Source organism: Myotis lucifugus, unplaced genomic scaffold, assembly GCF_000147115.1.
Source record: "Myotis lucifugus unplaced genomic scaffold, Myoluc2.0 scaffold_5, whole genome shotgun sequence".
Lineage (NCBI taxonomy): Eukaryota > Metazoa > Chordata > Mammalia > Chiroptera > Vespertilionidae > Myotis > Myotis lucifugus.
The window spans coordinates 1,263,125-1,282,880 of record NW_005871053.1 but is presented as its reverse complement, the minus strand read 5'-3'; the positions used below and the strand labels follow the sequence as shown (position 1 = coordinate 1,282,880).

Below are 19,756 nucleotides of genomic sequence, written 5' to 3'. Positions count from 1 at the left end.
AAACCCTTGAGGATAGTAAACAGATGAGTGAGGGTGGCCATGTGCGCTGAGGAGTAGACCTGCTGCTCCCACCTTAACCCTTGGGGTGCTGTACTTTCTTAATGTGAGTCTGTCCTCATTTATAGACAGACTGACACTCTTGAGAAAGTACCGACCACATGTATATGGCCTTTCCATTTAAAGCTGTTCTGTCCGTGCAGATGATTAAAACTGCCTTTAACAGGCAAAAAGGGGCACAATTTGATTAAATTAGCAACAAGTAGCTTATAATAGCTCGAGTAGAAAATCAAATCATATTGTTCTGAGGTCAAGGAAGAAGAGCTGAACACATACAGGACAGTGTGACTTGGGGTGACAAATATGGACAGAGAGGGATAGTCTCACCTGCCGCCCCTTTTGAGCCTCTCAGAACGGAAGTTCTCATAGTGAAGGTCCTGGGTCACCTCCTGGAGGTCCTGCATGTGAGTGCTGAAAGAGGTAAGAATGCACCAAGCTGGGCTCCATGCATGTGCCATTTGCATGAAGAAAACAACCAATCACGGACACAAAAGAACCCCTGGAACTAAAACTCCACTTATTACCTGGCAAGTTGTACACAAAGTTGATGGAATTTGGGGATAAGGCTGTGGAAACATCTACAGAGGTGTATCCTTCCTTGCTACCACAGTAAATGAACAACACACCCACCCCACAGGGCCAGGTTAAGAGTCCCTCCATGGGGCGTCTACCACAGGTACGGCCAAATTCTGCATGAGACTATCATCCCTGGACAGGGCCAGATGCATAGACATTAGGAGATCTTTTTAGGTAAACAGTGTCTGAAACAGAACACACTTTCTGAACGTACTTATAGAAAACATGCAATTCAAATATTCATGACTTCTTATGCTTACAATGTATATCAGAGAGAGTTAACTAGCTTAAGCTATGGGGAAGAACACAAAATGAAGTATTAACATTCTGGATAAAATAGAAACAGCACTTCAAATCTTCTAATCACTGTATAGAACATTCCTGGGTTTCTGGCTGAGTTTTTTCCAATATGTAAGAACTCAAAGAGTAGAGAGATTATATTCCTGTTACTCAGGATCCAGGGAATGGACTGAGTAATGGCAAAGGGGTGGCCCATTTTCCCTCTTTCTGAGAAACACATAACTGACACCAAAGTTCCCTCTTCAGCCCTCCACACCCTCCACCTCTGACAGGATCACGACAGCTGAAAACCCACCCCTGAAGGGGCCGGGTGCACTTTAAATGACTGAAGTACGTTTAATAGAGCTTGAATAGTAAATTTAATGGTATTTTTTTTAGTAATTTTAATTCACTAAAACTGCTAACCCAAGTGAGACATATGTGGCATGTAGAGCAGTTTTCAGTTATTTAAAGTTTATCTAGATTAGCCATTGTTTGAACTCTTCTGATTAAACAGGTTTGGCAATACTTTTTCTTTCAACCTCTTCAAGAGCAACAGCATTACATGTATGTTGCTAAATGTGGAATCTATTTTTAGAGGAACAGACTGTTTTTGTAGTCTGGGCTGTCCTAGTTGCTAGGACTCAATAGAGCAGTGGTTCTCAACCTTGGCTGCATATTAGAATCACCTGGGAATCTTTTTAAAATCCTGATTTCTGAGCCTAATCCTCCAGAAATTCTGTTTCGTTGTTACTAATGTTGTGGCCTCACCCCATAACAAAATTTCCGGAGGATGAGGCCTAGAAATCAGGATTTTAAAAAGATTCCCAGGTGATTCTAATGTGCAGCCAAGGTTGAGAACCACTGCAATAAGAGGAATAGAACGGGGGCGACCCTGAGAGAGCCTGAGGCTGACCAGCTGTGGCAGCATACCCCAGCTGGCCCCTAAGGCAGATCCAAACACATCCTCCCTGGAGCAGGAGGTGACTCTTGCTGGGACTGGCCACCCACACAGTAAGTCTAGTCTACTTTTAGCCTCAAAAGAGACCCTGGCATTCAATGAGAAAGGAGTACTGAGCTAAAGGTCACAGGTGGAAGGGCTAGTTCAGATCATTCCAGAGAGCCTGCAGGTGCAGGCCTTCTGTACCATGCTGCGGCAAGCCCACTGCAGGCACAATGGAAGTCCCATGCACATCCCACACTCTCTGTGCTGGGCTCTGCCAACTGTAGTGCATGACTGTCTTACATGAGCATTGTCCTCAGCTTCAGAAAGTCGTTGTGTTCTGGGTTCTCCACTTCCACGACACCCCACGGATAGAGGCGGCCTCGGACCTTCTTGCCTTTGGCTTCTATCAGCTGATTGGATCCAACCACAGAGAACGGGATACTGGCCTAGAAAGAGACACACAGGGTTGACAGGCTCCACACAGGGACTGGCACATTCACCGCAAACACAGGAGCATCAACACAGAGGGGACACTTGGCTGCTACCACAGGATTACTTGGAAAGCTTATGGTGCACACTTTACTTGGAAGTGGCAGGCATCTTCCACACAGGACAAACTGCACGAACAAATTAAAGCTGCAATTAAGATTTCTAAGCCTTACAGTGACAGTTAGGTCACAATTCCCAGACAACTTCTCTAAGTCAAGGCTCCAGGATCTGGTTCTTCACCAACTCCTCCCATTTTGAATGCGGACAGCAGGAAACAGGAGTTAGTCACTCTGTGCATCTGGAATTCTTACCTTGAGAAGTCTGGTCTGCTCTTTAAAATCTTCATCTTCATCTGATTCTGCATCAGGTAAGTGATAGATTTTGATGTTATGTTCTTCAATTTCATCCAGAATCTGAAAGAATGACAAAATCAGAAGCAATTTTAACAAACCGCACAAATTTTAGTCAAGCCTAACTCATTGTATTGGGAAATACATCAGAATTACCCAAACTTCAATAAAAAATAAAATGGATTATGACAATTATTTTCAAAGCTTTCATGAACTGCTAAAATGGTATTTAAGTATTTGGAGGGACCTCTGTCCATAGTAACACAATATACCACCAATGTCCATGTACACCCTCCCCCCAACCCCCAACGTGGCCAGAACGACAAGTGCCTGAGGAGAGGCACAGACAGATGCTGCCAGTAGAGAAGAGCCACAGGTGTTGCCTAAAGGGTTCCTGAAGAACACAAAGGAGTCTCATGAGGAGGGGGAGAGGCACCTGGGGAAAATCTGTCAAAACCACGAGGGAAGAACACAGGAAGTCCGTTTGGTAATTACAAGAAATCTAGGATGGCGGAACACAGGACAATGAGTTGGGTAAGTCAGAAGAACCCCTGGGGTTACCAAGGGGCGAATCCCCAGAATGCCAGGCCAGGGTCTGAGATCTGGGATCCAGACTTTTACTCAATAGGCAAAAAGTGGCCTCCAGGGAAACCTCACACTCTACACTGTCAACCAGGGAGCAGACCACTAAGAGGGAAGGGAAAACAAGGCTGGAGTTGGGGTAAGCAGTCATTCATCTGTCTATATGCTGGGCACTCCATAAGGTATGAGGAAGGCTGGAGCTCTGCTTATTCTCACACCAAGACTTGGGCATTGTGGATGGAAAAAGGGGTTCTATGGAAAGTAAGCTCACAGGGTGACCTAGTCATAAATTCCTGTGCTGGGCTGCATATCTGGCGCTTTGGCCAGATGGGTCATGCTGTGCTGTCTGTTCCTAAAACACACAGATAGGAAGGTACTGACATCAGGCCAGGCCTTGAGATATGGTCTCATGGCCCCTTCCCAGCACGCAGGCCTTCTTTCTCAGAAGGCCCAGAAGTCTCATTCCAAATTTGGGAGACAAAGGACTGGAAAAAGTATAAATAAAGAGAGTTTCCTCCATAATGGGGGGCCCAGAATTTGAAAGACACATTTGTCTCTGGGCCTCCACAAAAGTTAATAATAAAATGTAACTCCTGTAGTAGTCTGGGCTGCAGTTTAGCCCTCTGCTTCGGCAGGGTGCTGTAACTGTAGTCAGCTGGCCAGCTTAATAAAGGCTCTTAACTCTTTGCACTCCGCTGTCCCCTCTCAGGGGACATCGGAATTCTAGCATATCACTCGGATGTCCCCTCTCAGGGGACATTGCAGTTTATTAGTGATTACGGGGAAGTGAGTTATTTCAACGCAACTTTTTGAGACATGCATGTTTCCCTGAAGTTTTATCTTGAAATGGCACAAGAAATTAAATCAAAATATCGTAAAATTACTAAGATATATACAAGAAATGCCAGCGGGTTTTGTGTCGGATTAAACAATAAACTACATATTCCCGATGTGGGACAAAGAAAACGGGACTGCATTGTGTGTTCTAACAGGAAAACACCTGGTGGCAGGCGTCAAACCACTTATTACTGTCAAACATGCACTAATCAGCCTGCAATGCATATTGGGGAGTGTTACAAAACTTATCATACTGTACAAAATTATAAACAATAAAATATTGTTTTTTTTGCAAATATACATTCCTCGATGTCACCCAATTCATATAAGTCCAATATCATTATAATACGTTACTTGGTTCCAAAATTATACTAAATAATACGAGGGTTTGTAAATGCACGTTTCCGCCGCAAAGTAGCGTCGAGTAGCTGGTAGCCAATGTCCAGAATGGTTCGGAGTGCAAAGGGTTAAATTTGAATTCTGTGTCGGTGGTCTATCTCGCTGAGTGAACCCATAACATTCCTAACTGGGCAAGTCATGGTGGATAGTCACAACCCAGGCATACAACTTAACTTAGTGAAAGGTTTATCTTCAGTTTAAGCTAGCTCTGTCCATTGTTCCTAGGTGAACACACCTTTGAAATGCCCCCCTGCAGACCCGTATGTCTAAAGTATATCCTGTAATCTGATCACTGCCTTGCTCTTGCCCACCCTCATGTAATCTTGTGTTCCCTCCTTAATTCCAAATACATAAGAGAAGCTGCAAAAATAAACTCATAAAAATTCTCTACAGTTTGGATGTTTCTTATGCCCGACAGCCCAAGGGAAGAGAGAACATAATCCAAGCCAGCAGGGAACACCCACCTCAAACCCTGCTCCCAGATTTGTTCTTCCTTTTTTTTTTTTGGTTAATCCTCACCCGAGGATATTTTTTCCATTGATTTATAGAGAGAGTGGGAGGGAGGGAGGGGGAGAGAGAGAAAAACATCGATGTGAGAGACAAATCTACTGGTTGCCTACCATAGGAACCCAGACAGGTGGGATTTGTTCTTAATGTAGACCTTCCATTGAAAACATTATTTGCAGCTGGACAGGTGAGCCCCAAGTTAAAGGGATTAGGAGAGGGTAGATGGACACCAACGCATAAAACAAAGGAGGGTGGGAGAGGTTTGAGAGGTTCCTTTAGATCAGGGAGGAGTAAAGAGAAGGGGTTAAAAAGGCCCAAGATAAAAGAGATCAGTGCACCAAGTATTTCAATTCATTTCAGAGTTTGAGATCAAGCACTAAGTGTTTTGAGTATAAGATGAGATGGGTATAAAGCATGCTACCCTGGGTACCTCTTTCCCCTACCTCTCTGAAATGGAATGTAACACCCTACAGAAGGTGAAGTTTCCTTAAGTGGAAGTGCTAAAATACTGACTATAACATATAAAAATGCCTAAGCTTTCAGGGGTTCCTTCAAGGGCCTGAATATTTCCTAAAATATTGGCAGCCTCCTGAGACAGTAAAGGGTACAGTTGAGAAATATGAGTATATACAATTTAGAAACTCTGCTATGGAAAAGACAGCCAGAAAAATGTGAACACACAAAACTCAGACTCCGACATAAAAGTCTAAAAACAAGAATATCTGTAACTCAATGAAAAGAGAGGCAAGTCTCTAAAACCTAAGAGAATGCCAAGGGCATTGAGCAGGAGGAAACACATGACAAAAACTGGTGATACATCAGGAATGTCGGGGAGAGAAGAGCGTGCTTGAATGCTGCTTTGAGAACAAGCTTATTTTGAGGAAAATTTAGCCATCTTTCAAGTATTTAAACATGCATTAATTTCCTTTTCAAGAATTTGTCTGACTTTACAACTGTGAGATGACAGATGTGGACAACTGTTCAACACATAAACATTTCTGAGTGTCTAACACGTGCCAGGTCCTGTTCCAAACTTTTGGAATACACAAGCAAGCAAAGATCCCAATGTCAGGGACTAGGGAGTGGATGGGAAGACCCAGAAACACACTGAAGAACACTATGCATGCCATAGATAAGGGTGAGAGGCGTGCTTTCTGCGTAAGACTTAGAAAGTCAAGTGGCAGAATCATAGGTATGACATAATCCTATTCTGTAAAAACAAAAACATAAAGAGACCATGTTCTAGAACAGTGGTTCTCAACCTTCTGGCCCTTTAAATACAGTTCCTCATGTTGTGACCCAACCATAAAATTATTTTCGTTGCTACTTCATAACTGTCATGTTGCTAATGTTATGAATCGTAATGTAAATATCTGATATGCAGGATGGTCTTAGGCGACCCCTGTGAAAGGGTCGTTCGACCGCCAAAGGGGTCGCAACTCACAGGTTGAGAACCGCTGTTCTAGAAGGACAGATACCTGTTAATAGTGGTTATTTTTGAGGATAATTAAAGGAATTCTTATTTGTAGAATATAGCATACGAGCTTGGAATTCTCAATAAGCATACAAACAGGTATGTAATTTAAACAGGTAACTGAAGCTCTATGGGAGAACAGAGACCACAGCCAGCTCAGGAGCTGGAGGACCGCTGTGCAACCTCCACAGCTAAATGCAGGCCTCTCAGCCTTCTGACACCAGACTATCATCATTAGTACACGTTCCCAGAAAAATGTGGGGGTTACAGTGGATTTTAGGGAGGGAGGATGGGAGGGAAATCAGTGTGGAACAGAGAACCTCAGGGAGATCCTCCCACCCAATGCACATTGTTACCGACCATGAAACGTGACTGCACATTAGCCATCTTCTAGGCACTGAGGGGAAGTTCACCTAAGGTGAGTTATAAGAAACAGTAGTAATTCGATACCTTTGTGAAGGAAAAATACTAAAAAATTAGAAGTATTGGGTGCTGGTTAAAACTGCCCCACACCTCCATCACACTTTGCTGCCTGCCCCACAGTCACTCACCCTTTTCTTCAAACGTTCCCGTTCCTTCAGAGTGAGGGTATCAGCTTTCGCAATGACAGGCACAATATTGACCTTGTTGTGTATCGCCTTCATAAACGCGACATCTAAGGGCTTAAGTCCATGTCCAAAGGGCGAGATGAAATAGAAGCAGCAGTGTACCCTGTTGTCCACGATGTGCCGTCGGTTGAGGCCGCTCTCATCATGTAGGTACCGCTCGAACTGCTCGTCAATGTAGGAGATGATGGTCTTGAAGCTGAGACACACACACATTGAGGGTCAAGGGTACAAAAGGCAGGCAGGCAGACCCAACTTCAGAAACAAAGCAAGTTTTCTTGTCCCCTGTGCCCCACCTCCCAAATATAATTTTGTAACTCATCTGTAAGATGGAAATGGAAACTGACTCCTCCATTTGGCAAGATGTATATATCTGGAAACTGTGCCAAGAGCTAAGGGCCAGGGGTCAAAAGTCAGAATGGAAGAGGTTATAAGAGCCTGGGCTGCCAATGCTTTTAAGGGGCGTGGTAGCAGCAGCAGAACACGGCAGGAGCAGGCAGTGGAGATGTGGAGATGGTAAGCAGCGCAGCCACAATGCCAAGGCCGACCTGCAGGAGGGGCTGTTCCCAATGAAGGGGAGAGGCCTCCCTGTCCTCCCTCTTCTACCTAGTGTTGGGCATTGATGCTTTATGCTCCTGGGAAGGACCAGGGGCCTCCGTACATGAAAAGGGATCCTCAGCAGGATCCTGGCAAGACTGCTCTCATTTTCTACTTGTGCATTTCCCAATTGGTGCAAATGCCAATGAGCAGCCATTTTCAGGCACTGGGTCTTGAGTGACTGAGAGAGTTCCAGAGGAACACTGGACCCCAATATCGTGTCCACTGGTTACAGCTCCAATCAGGATAGAGGGTTGACTCTACAATCTCAGATCTCACTAGAATGTTCTTAAGAGGGAAAAAACCCTCATTCTCTGTGAAATTTCTAATTTAAAATATCCTAATTAATGTGCCTTAAATTGTCCTATTAATTCCCTGGCCAGTTTTCTCTGTGGTTAGAGTGTCAGGCACGCATCAAAGCGTCAAGGGTTCGATTCCCAGTCAAGGGCATGTACCTGGGTTGCAGCTTTGATGGAGGCCCAGTGAATATGTCTCTTTCACACACTGATTTCCCTCCCATCCTCCCTCCCTAAAATTCAATGGAAAAAATATCCTCAGGTGAGGATTAACCAAAAAATAAAAATAAAAATTGTCCCATTATTTTACCATATCCAGTTACTCCATATCCAATAATCACTCAGCACTATACATTTAAATATAGCAAAACAAACGAAAGTGGAGAAGTAACCACTGACACCACAGAAATACAAAGGATTATAAGAAAATACTATGAATAAGCTGGACAAAGTGGATGAAATGGACAAATTCCTAGAAAAATACAATCTCCTAAAACTGAATCAGGAGGAATCAGAAAGCCTGTATAGGCCAATGACAACAAAAAACTCCCAGCAAACAAAAGCCCAGGTCCCGATGGCTTCACAGGGGAGTTTACCAAACATTCAAAGAAGAACTAACACCTATACTCCTCAAACTATTTCAGAAAATCCAAGAGGAAGGAACACTTCCAAATTCTTTTTATGAGTCCAGCATTATCCTAATTCCAAAACCAGATAAAGATACTATAAAGAAAGAGAATTACAGGCCAATATCCCTGGTGAACATAGATGCTAAAATCCTCAACAAAATATTAGCAAATTGCATCCAGCAATATATTAAAAAAATCATACACCACGACCAAGTGGGATTTATTCCAGGGATGCAAGGCTGGTACAATATTTGCAAATTAATAAATGAGATACATCACATAAACAAATTGAAAGACAAAAATCACATGATCATATCAATAGGTGCAGAAAAAGCATTTGAAAAAATCCAACACCCATTTTTGATAAAAACTCTCAGCAAAGTGGGAATAGAAGGAGCATATTTCAATATGATAAAGGCCATATATGACAAACCTACAGCCAACATTATACTCAATGGACAAAAACTAAAAGCATTTCCCCTAAGAACAGGAACAAGACAGGGATGTCCACTTTCACCACTCTTATTCAACATAGTACTGGAAGTCCTAGCCACAGTGATCAGACAAGAAGAAATAAAAGGCATCCAAATTGGAAAAAAGGAAGTAAAACTCTCATTATTCACAGATGGCATGATATTAGTCATAGAAAACCCTAAATACTCCACCAAAAAACTACTAGATTTAATAAATGAATTTGGCAATGTAGCAGGATACAAAATCAACACCCAAAAATCGATGGGTTTTTTTTTATACACCAATAATGAATTCTCAGAAAGAGAAACTAAACAAACAATCCCATTTACCATTGCAACAAAAAAATTAAAATACTTAGGAATAAACTTAACCAAGGAGACAAAGGACCTATACTCAGAAAACTTCAGGACAATGAAAGAGATAGAAGAAGATATAAACAAGTGGAAGAATACACCATGTTAATGGATTGGTAGAATCAACATCATTAAAATGGCAATACTACACAAAGTAATCTATAGATTCAATGCAATCCCTATTAAAATACCAATGGAATATTTCACAGAGCAAGAACAAATATTCCAAAAATTTATATGGAATCAAAAAGACCCTGCATAGCTGCAGCAATTTTGAGAAAGAAAAACAAAGTTGGAAAAATCACAATACCAGTTTTCAAGTTTATACTACAAAGCCACGGTAATCAAAACAGCCTGGTACTGGTACACGAACAGGCATATAGATCAATGGAACAGAACAGAGAACCCAGTAATCGACCCAAACCATTACACTCAATTAATATTTGACAAAGGAGGCAAGAGCATACAATGGAGTCAAGAGAGTCTCTTCAATAAATGTTGTTGGGAAAATTGGACAGATACATGCAAAAAAATGAAACTAGACCATCAACTTAACAACATACACAAAAATAAACTTAAAAGGGATAAAAGAGTTAAATGTAAGTCGTGAAGCCATAAAAATCCTAGAAGATACCATAGGCAGCAAAATCTCAAGACATCTCTCATAGCAAGATGTTTACAGATACATCTCCTTAAGGCAAAGGAAACTAAGAGAAAATATACAAAAGGGGCTACATCAACATAAAAAGCTTCTGCACAGCAAAAGAAACCATCACCAAACGAAAAGAGAACCCACTGCATGGGAGAACATATTTGGCAATGATACATCTGATAAAGGGTTAATATCCAAAATATATAAGGAACTCACACAACTTAACAAAAGGAAGAGAAACGATCCAATTAAAAAATGGGCAAAGGACCTAAATAGACACTTCTCCAAAGAGGACATACAGATGGCCAAGAGACATATGAAAAAAATGCTCAAAATCACTATCATCTGAGAGATGCAAATCAAAATGACAGTGAGGTACTGTCTCACACCTGTCGGAATGGCTACCATCAACAAATGACAAGGGCTGGCAAGGATGTGAAGAAAAGGGAACCCTAGTACAGAGCAGGTGGGAATGCCGACTGGTACAGCCATTATGGAAAACAGTATGGAGTTTCCTCAAAAAATTAAATATGGATCTGCCATTTGACCCAGTGATCCCACTTCTAGGAGTATATCCTAAGAAACCCGAAACACCAATCAGAAAGAATGTATGCACCCCTATGTTCATAGTAGCACAATTTACAATAAGTAGATGAGTGGATAAAAAAGCTGTGGTACATTTATACCATGGAATACTATGCAGCAGTAAAAACGAAGAATCTCTTATCCTTTGAGAAAGCATGGAGGGACCTGGAGAACATCATGCTAAGTGAAATAAGTCAGTCAGAGAAAGACAAGTATCACATGATCGCACTCATATGTGGAATCTAACAAAATAAACTGATGAACGGAGTGGATCCAGAGACATGGAAGCATAGAACAGTGTGTGGAATCTCAGAGGAAGGTGGGTGGGTGGGAGGTAATCAACCAAAGACCTTGTATGCATATATGCATAACCCATGAACACAGACAATAGAGTCCTGAAGGCTTGAGGTGAGGTGAGGGTTGGGGAGCGGTGGGGAGCCAGTCCCCTCCCTGCTTCCTGTTTTAGAGGGGGTCAACGGAGGAAAAAAGGGACACATGTAATACTTTCAACAGTAAAGAATTATTAAAAAAATATATACATCCTTAGATACTTGCTACATATAACCACACCCTAAGCAATAAAGCTGTGCAATCATGAAAAAAATAAATAAAATAAAATATAGCAAAACAGCTGTTAATACATGCACAGCCCTCAACACTTCTGGGTGCCCATCCCTGTGGGGTGCGTACCAATCCCTGCAGTTGATGGCATCACCATAGCCGGGTGTGTCCACCACCGTCAGGCGCAGCTTGACCCCTCGCTCTTCAATCTCAACAGTAGAAGCCTCAATTTGGACTGTTCTTTCAATTTTCTCTAGAAAAGAAACAAACTTAGTAAGAGAATGTGCCTTAACATTGAGCCTGTTTGCAAAGAGATGAAATTATCTATTAGTTACTTATTATCAAATGACCTGAAAGCCACAACCTCTCTGAGGAAGGTTTCCAAAAGGTAATATGAGGATTGTGTAAAAATGATTCCAGTGTAAGCAAGGGAAGTGTTGAAGCTAAGATTAAAGGGCTGCCCAGGAAGGTAAAAATGCCAATATTGAAAATTTTAATTTCTTTTCCTGGGACAAAGAAAACAATTTATGAATTCCTTTAAAATTGAATTCAATGACAGGGCTATATGTCTCCATTGTGGTAGCTCAGGTCCTAGGATCTATCTGTGCTTAATCCATTCACTTAATCAGCATTCACAGACACGTGTCCTGCATTGGGAACACTCAGAACCCCTGACCCCCACAGTAGCCTACTAGCTACAGAGCTTTTTTCCACAAGAGATAACACTGTCACTTGATCCTCCCATCACACAGAGAACATAGGCAAGAACAATTTATGATACTGTATAGACTTTATAGACAACAAACTTGGAGAGGATGGATTCACGGATATGCTGTCAGTCTACAACCTGAATCCAAGGACCAAGGTGCAGCACACTCTTCCTTACCTAAATGACATTTTCCTTGTGTTTACAGCCAAACAAAAGCAAAAACTCAAGGCCCAGGCATCAAATATTAATTATGCACTCTTACACAACTTCCATGGTAAATTACACTTAGGAGTGTATGAATTTTTGTACCTGCAGCTCCAGGTATGATTCTTTCTGGGTAAAGATCCGTCAAGAACAGGCTGTTTATAAGAGTCGATTTTCCTAGCCCCGATTCACCTTTAAACAAAAAGGAAGGCATCATCATGATATTATCCGGATGACCATCTGCTGAGAGTTTATGCTAGGCCTGGCACTGGGCTAAATGCCCCACAAACATCATTTTCTGGACTCCGTACGACAACTATGAATTTGGTACAACTCTCCCAATTTACTGATGGGGAGATGGATGCTCACAGGTCAGACACCCACCCAGAGCAGGGCCTCAATTTGAATCCAGTGTGTGGGGCTCCAGAATTCATACACTGTGAGATCAGAAATGTGATCTCACCTCTTAACAAATGTGTGGAATGAACTCTGGAGGGGGTCTTTATATTTTAATAGAATGCAAAGTAGGTTTTCAATCATGAGTTTGCCAATCATTTAATGTGTCACATTTTCAGAAAACTGAACATATCTCCCCATCGATGTCAACAGCACTCACCTCCTAAGCTGTGGGAACGGGACAGAAACGGAGATCCTTATATACTTTGACTTGCTGCAATCCCTCCACCCCCCCCCCACCCCCCCACCCCCGCCAAGGAGGGAGCCAGTCCCCTCCCTGCTTCCTGTTTTAAACACCTCCATGTCCCAAACTGGCAATTGCCTATGTCAAGGTAACTTCCCCCCCACACTGTTGAGTGTAACATGACAAAGATGGGCGATATGTATTCATTCTAGCATTTAAGGAGTTAAGAATCCCTCTTCAACTACATATTCTGAATGTTTTAAATTTAACTTCAAAGATTTGCAAAATACCGAACATTAAATCTTATATTTGAAGGAAGCATGAACAGATTCCATCACTTCATGGTTAGGTTATCAGCTACAGCTTAATTTGTACAGAGAAGTGCTTCTGAACTCGGTGCCTGACTGTCTCTCAGGCATCTGGGTTTGAACCTCCCCCTGCTAAGTCCCATAGGACATGTGGAAGGAGCACATGTTTTAAAAATCATTGTTGTTGACAAAATCAAGAACACAAGAGTGAATGTGAAATGTGCAAACATAGAAATTAGGACTGAACTTCAATTAGACTTTAATTTTCACAGATGAAAAGGAACATCAAAAGGACAAAACTAGAATTACATGTTGAACCTGTCCCAATATAGGAGCATAAAAAATGTGACTAAACGCATACTATCCCATCAAGTTATCCTTTTTTCTTTTTTTAAAAAAATATATTTTATTGATTTTTTACACAGAGGAAGGGAGAGGGATAGAGAGTTAGAAATATCGATGAGAGAGAAGCATCGATCAGCTGCCTCCTGCACACCCCCTACTGGGGATGAGCCTGCAACCAAGGTACATGCCCTTGACCGGAATCGAACCTGGGACCCTTCAGTCTGCAGGCTGATGCTCTATCCACTGAGCCAAACCGGTTAGGGCTCAAGTTATCCTTTTAATAAACTTTCCAGCAATCCACTATATCTTTACCATGCTCTAAGGGGGCCTGATCAATATGTACTAAATCCTTTCTGAGTCCCTAGCAGAGGTGTGGGTGCTAGTACACAACAGAAAACAGGGCAGACAAGTCCCTGCTTCATGGAGCTTTGCAATCCAGTGGGGCAGATGACAAAGTTACTCTCTATCACCTGATGACTCATGACAGCTGAAAGGGGCTATCATGCAGAAGACATCTGAGCACAAGTGTCGGAGTAGAAGCAGCCTCTTTTAAAAAGCAGTACTAAAATCCTGGTGGCTGCTTCTAAATCTTAATTTTAAGGGTATAAGTGATTATTTCACTTAGGATAGCTTTAGGGTAACATCTACAAATAATCTGCTAACTCAGAACATGATGCTGTCCTTGAGCTAAATTCGGAGTGCCCAGATCTGCTCTGCTCCACTGCCACTGATCTCTTTCCTATAGTGGGTAGTTTCTCCCTTTAAATGGGGGAAACACACACAAGAGATCTCCACCAGTGTAAAGGCATCACCGTCCAAAAATTTTACATGAAACATACTGGGTCCACAGTCTTAATTAAATTAACCTGTAAAAGTAGTGACAACAAAGACTGGTTGGGATGGTGGTATTCAGTTTACAAAATGGCTCGTTAGCACCTTTTAGAAGAAAATATGCAGCACCAGGCACAAGGTGGCGCCACAAGATGAGAGAAAAGTGGCACGTGCTTTTACAACTCCACTGAGATCCCATCAGGCAAACTGTCAGAGGCTTCAGATTTTAATCTGAGGTTGTTGTTTTAATCCTCACCCAAGGATGTTTTTATTAATTTTAGAGAGAGGAAAGGGGGGGGGGGGAGATAAAGAAACTGATCAGTTGTCTCCCGTACATGCCCTGACCAAGGATCGAACCTGCAACGCTCCAACCAACTGTGAGCCACCCTGCCAGGGCTGAGGTTTTATTTTTTAAACCCAGGCTAAAAAAAAAAAACAACAACACCCAAAAAACAAAAACTTAGGCCAAGCCAGGAATGGTAGGAAATAATATTCCTAACCTGGGGAAGTTTTTATTCACATTTACTTTTGATTTTAACCAACACAAGACACGACTTCCTCAGTGTGTAACAAGGGCCTTTCCCGAAGGCCTCTGAAGGCCAGCATTCTAAGTGCCCTAAATGTTCAGTGATATCCCCTCTGCTTGGCTGAAATTCTAATGTCTCCTGACCCCATTTCAGCTTTCCAACTCCATGTGGTCTCCAGTTCAGCTCACTCCCTTTGTGGTTACATTTTGCCGAGCCTTGTGGAATTTCAGTGTCAGCCAGTGTCCAAGGGAACCCCATGAAGATTTCTGGAGGCCTGGCTGTCTTTGGAACTCTGCTATGCTAACTGAGGATCCAGGTACTCAGGTTCACTCAATGGTGATCAGTCCTTCAGCTCTGAGACTCTTGTGCTCTGACCAACTTAGCTCTCCCCAGGTACATGCCAGAAAGCTGGAATGACTTTACACTTTATGTAATTAGTTCTCCTTCTCTTAGAGACTGAAGTCCTACACTGCCTATTGCAGAATGTCTTAGAGAAGCTGTATTTTGACCAGCCTTTAGTTATTCATGCCCTGACTAGTCTGGTAGCAGTTATTTCAGGGAGCAGCAAACGATGAACCTCAGTGCAAATCTAGCCCGCTACTGGTAAGTGAAGATTCACTGGAACACAGCAGAATTGAATGGCTCCACCAAAAACTGTATGGTTCACAAAGCCTTAAATATTCACTATCTGGCCCTGTGAATTATTTTATCATGGCAAGAAACAAAAGTTATTGCCTGTTTTAGAATGCTTTAAAATGTAGCAACTGCATGACAGATTACACTGAATCTCTCTTCCACCAGGAGCTTGAATCTGCATTATCTTTATCATGTAATTGTGATCCTAAAACATGTCATCATTCCCTTCTCTGGACCAAGGGTCCCACAATTTCTCTCATTTCATTTATGAACTATTCACCTGAAGAAACAATAATTTGTACTACTCATCAAACTACCTCCTCATTTTGGGAGAATTTTACAGTTATCAAGATTGAAATGTGATATGGTAAACAGAATTAATAGTTCATCAGTAGATAGTTAAGCTTGTAATGGTCATGCTGAAACATAATATATACCCATGAAAAAAATATATGTGATAACAGAAAATAATTCCAGTAACCATTCAATTTCAAAGGACTTTAATAACTTAAAAAATGTGTATAGGAAGAACTGTTACTTGTTTAAAATACATCCACCACAAAAATGTAAGAAGCTGTCTTTTTGAGTATTAAAGAAACATACTTCTCATTAAATATGTGTGTTTGTTATCTATTAACATGTAAAACTCATAGGCCTAAACCAATAATTAACATTTATTATTATTTCATGGAGTTTTTGGTTAGGAATTCTATGGAGGGAGGCAGGGGGTGTCTCTCATGCAGTAACAGTGAATGTCAGCCAGGATGGCTGTAACCACAGGTTTAATTGGAGCTAGAGGATATTTCTAAGATAGGTCACTACATGGCTACCGGCAGGCCTCAGTTCCTTGCCTTGTGGGACTTCGCTACAAGGTTGCTCGAGTGTCTCCCCAACATGGTGGCTGGCTGCCCTCAGAGTGAGCCAAGAGAAGGTACAAGCACAATGTCTTTTGTGACCCAGGCTCGAAGTAACAGACTTACCTTTCTGCAATGTCCTACTGTCTACACAGGTAAGCCCTATTCAGTATGGGAAGGGACTAGAGAGCTGCATGAATACCAGGAGGCAAGGATCACTGGGCAACATTTTGGAGGATGGCTGCCACAATGAGTAAAAATTATCACTACATATAAAGAAATGACAGGAAAGTTGTAATTTTACTATGAAGCAAAATTTTCTAAAAAATTCTTGCCCCTCCCTCCCCCTCTGCCAAATTCCCAAGTTATTTGGTTCTGCCAACAAAGGAATTTTCCCTTTATAAGTCATGCTATTATTACACTCCACAGGTTGGGAAGGCAGATAGCCACATATTTAATAAGCTTGAAAATAAAAGCTAATTTCTTACCGACCACCATTAGTGTGAACTCAAAACCTTTTTTCACTGATTTTCGGTGAACTTGGTTAGGAAGATTTGCAAATCCAACATAGCCAGGTGTTTCTGGATTTATAAACTGAGTTGGTTGTTGCTAAAATAAAATTTTACAGAAAAAAGAAAAGGGAGAGAAAATATCTTATCAATTGCTTATAAGACATAATAAAACTGTGACAAACCTAAGTATCATTAGTTCTCATGAATTAAATATATACAGTACATAAATAACACTTCTAAAAAGTTATTTCTATCAGAAAATTAATGGTATTCACCTAAGAACATTTATTTAAAAGAAAAACCAATCCAGTATTATTCCGTACCTATATATTAACCTAAAATTACATTTCTGTTAAGCAATTAAGCAACACATAAAAGAAAAATGTATCAAGTGTGATGCATTTGTGAAAAGTATCCAGGCCCTAACCGGTTTGGCTCAGTGGATAGAGCGTCAGCCTGCGGACCCAAGGGTCCCAGGTTCAATTCCGGTCAAGGGCATGTACCTTGGTTGCGGGGACATCCCCAGTAGGGAGTGTGCAGGAGGCAGCTGTAAAAAATCAATAAAATATAAAAAAAAAAAAAAGAAAGAAAAGTATCCAAGAAAAAGTCTTCTCCCTTGCTCTATATTCCTAGCTCTTTGGAACAAGTCTCACCAAGGGTGAGGCAGGCAACTTGGGGGTAGGATTTTGAGTATCTACCTTCAAAGACCCAGACAGAGAAGGCTGAGAATGAGAGACATAGCTGACAATGCTAAGTGTCAATATTCCCTGACTGATGGACACCTGATGAGAAATGACAGATGGACATGGGACAAAGTAAGTAAAGCTGTAGAACTGAGCAGTGGCACACTATAAATGGGAGGAGATCCAGATATATCAATTCACCAAAACCGGTTTGGCTCAGTGGATAGAGCATCGGCCTGCGGACTGAAAGGTCCCAGGTTCGATTCTGGTCAAGGGCATGTATCTGGGTTGCGGGCACATCCCCAGTAGGAGATGTGCAGGAGGCAGCTGATCGATGCTTCTCTCTCATCGATGTTTCTAACTCTCTATCTCTCTCCCTTCCTCTCTGTAAAAAATCAATAAAATATATTTTAAAAAAAAGATACATCAATTCATTTACTTTCTAAATGTATATTCACATGTGTACACGAGTACTAAGAATATTCATAAGAAACCATCAGTGGTTATTTCTGGGTAAGAGAATTAATGGTTAACTTATATATTCTTACTGGTGTTCCACACTAATCTATCTATATATCTATATATCTAAAACCCTAATATGCAAATAGACTGAACTGCAGAACAACCGAACAACTGGTTGCTATGTCGTGCACTAACCACCAGGAACATGGCAGGCGTCAGCCATGGCAGGATGGTGGAGCAGGTGAGCGGGGGTGTCAGACCAAGGCGGGGTGCCGGTCACTGTCATCAGGGTGAGCTTCTGGTGGTTACTGAAAATTCTTTGCTCCCATGTGCCACAGTCCCGCCCGGCGCTTGCACCCGCTGCCAGCGACAGTCCTGCTTGCACCTGCTGCCGGCACTGGAGCTGCCATTCACACCCACTGCCGGCGCCAGCCCCACTTGCACCCACTGCCAGTACCTGGCGCAGGTCTGACTGCTCGGCACGGTCAGCAGATATGAGTGGTGGCTGCTGGCTCGGATTGCCTTTGAGGGCTTCTCCATCCGCCCCCCCAACCCCGCCGCTCCTGAGGGGCGATCGGGGCAGCAGCCGCCACTTGCACCCGCTGCTGGCACCGGCCCCAATCGCTCTGCGCCGTCAGCGGGAGCAGGGCTGCCAGCAGACAGGGAACCAGGGGCCGCAGCGGGAGGGGCCAGGCAGGGGTGCGGAGGATGGGCCCCTGTGTCCACCACAACCTCACAGCCGACAGTTCCTTTCAAGGTGAACGAATTCGTGCACTGGGCCCCTAGTCCTATCTAATAAAAGAGAAACATGGTAATTAGCCGTACCTCCACTACCCTTCCCATTGGCTAATCAGGGCGATATGCAAATTAACTGCCAGCCAAGATGGCGGCCGGCAGCCAGGCAGCTTGAAGCGAACATGAGGCTTGCTTGCTTCAGTGAAGGAGGAAGCCAACGTTCCCCGCCTGCCGCTGCTGGCCTCTGAGCTTGCAGTCTGAAACATTGTTACAAATATAGAAGCTAAACAAAACCCCAGAAACCTGCTTTCAGCCAGCTGGGATCTCAGAGCTGGAGTTGAAACAGTGTTTCGATTATAGAACCCAAACAAACCAGATACCTGCTTTCAGCAGCCGAGGCCTCAGAGCTGGAGCCAAGCCTCAGAGCTAAAGCTGGCCCAGAATAAAAAAAAAAAGAAAAAAAAGGAGCGGTTGGGAGCTTCAGTCACCCGCCAGCCTAAAAACAGCCCTCAGCCCCTCACCCAGACTGGCCAGGCACCCCAGTGGGGAACCCCACCCTGAAGGGGGTGTGACCAGCTGCAAACAGCCATCAGCCCCTCACCCAGGCTGTCCAGGCACCCAAGCGGGACCCCCACCCTGATCCAGGACACCCTTCAGGGCAAACCAGCCGGCCCCCACCTGTGCACTAGGCCTCTATCCTATATAGTAAAAGGGTAATATGCCTCCCAGCACCGGGATCAGCGGAGCCGCGAGGCCTCCCGGCACCGGGATCAGCGTGACGGGGGCAGCGCCCAAACCCCCTGATCGCCCTGCGGCTCTGTGTGTGACAGGGGGCGGGGCCACAACCTCCCTATCCGCCCTGCTCTGTTCGTGACAGGGGAAGGCGCCCCAACCCCCTGATCAGCCCTGCTCTGTGCCTGATAGGGGGGAGCTCCCCAACCCCCTGATCGCCCTGCGGCTCTGTGTGTGACAGGGTGCGGCGCCCCAACCTCCCCCCGCCCCCACGGGCCCTGCTCTGTGTGTGATGGGGTAGAGCCATAACCTCCCCAAGGGCCCTGCCCT

At 43.2% G+C, this 19,756-nt stretch overlaps 1 protein-coding gene across 1 annotated transcript in view; it reads right to left on the bottom strand.

Moving 5' to 3' along the window:
• SEPT2 (septin 2) overlaps positions 1-19,756 on the bottom strand; it is a 32,294-nt gene that overhangs the window by 6,170 nt on the left and 6,368 nt on the right. Inside the window, exons 3-9 of the mRNA XM_006083005.3 lie at positions 16,791-16,911; positions 12,267-12,353; positions 11,378-11,501; positions 7,048-7,300; positions 2,659-2,760; positions 2,159-2,304; positions 385-468 (exon numbers count right to left, since the gene is read on the bottom strand). Coding sequence (XP_006083067.1) covers positions 385-468; positions 2,159-2,304; positions 2,659-2,760; positions 7,048-7,300; positions 11,378-11,501; positions 12,267-12,353; positions 16,791-16,911 — 917 coding nt within the window. The remainder of the gene's footprint in view (positions 1-384; positions 469-2,158; positions 2,305-2,658; positions 2,761-7,047; positions 7,301-11,377; positions 11,502-12,266; positions 12,354-16,790; positions 16,912-19,756) is intronic.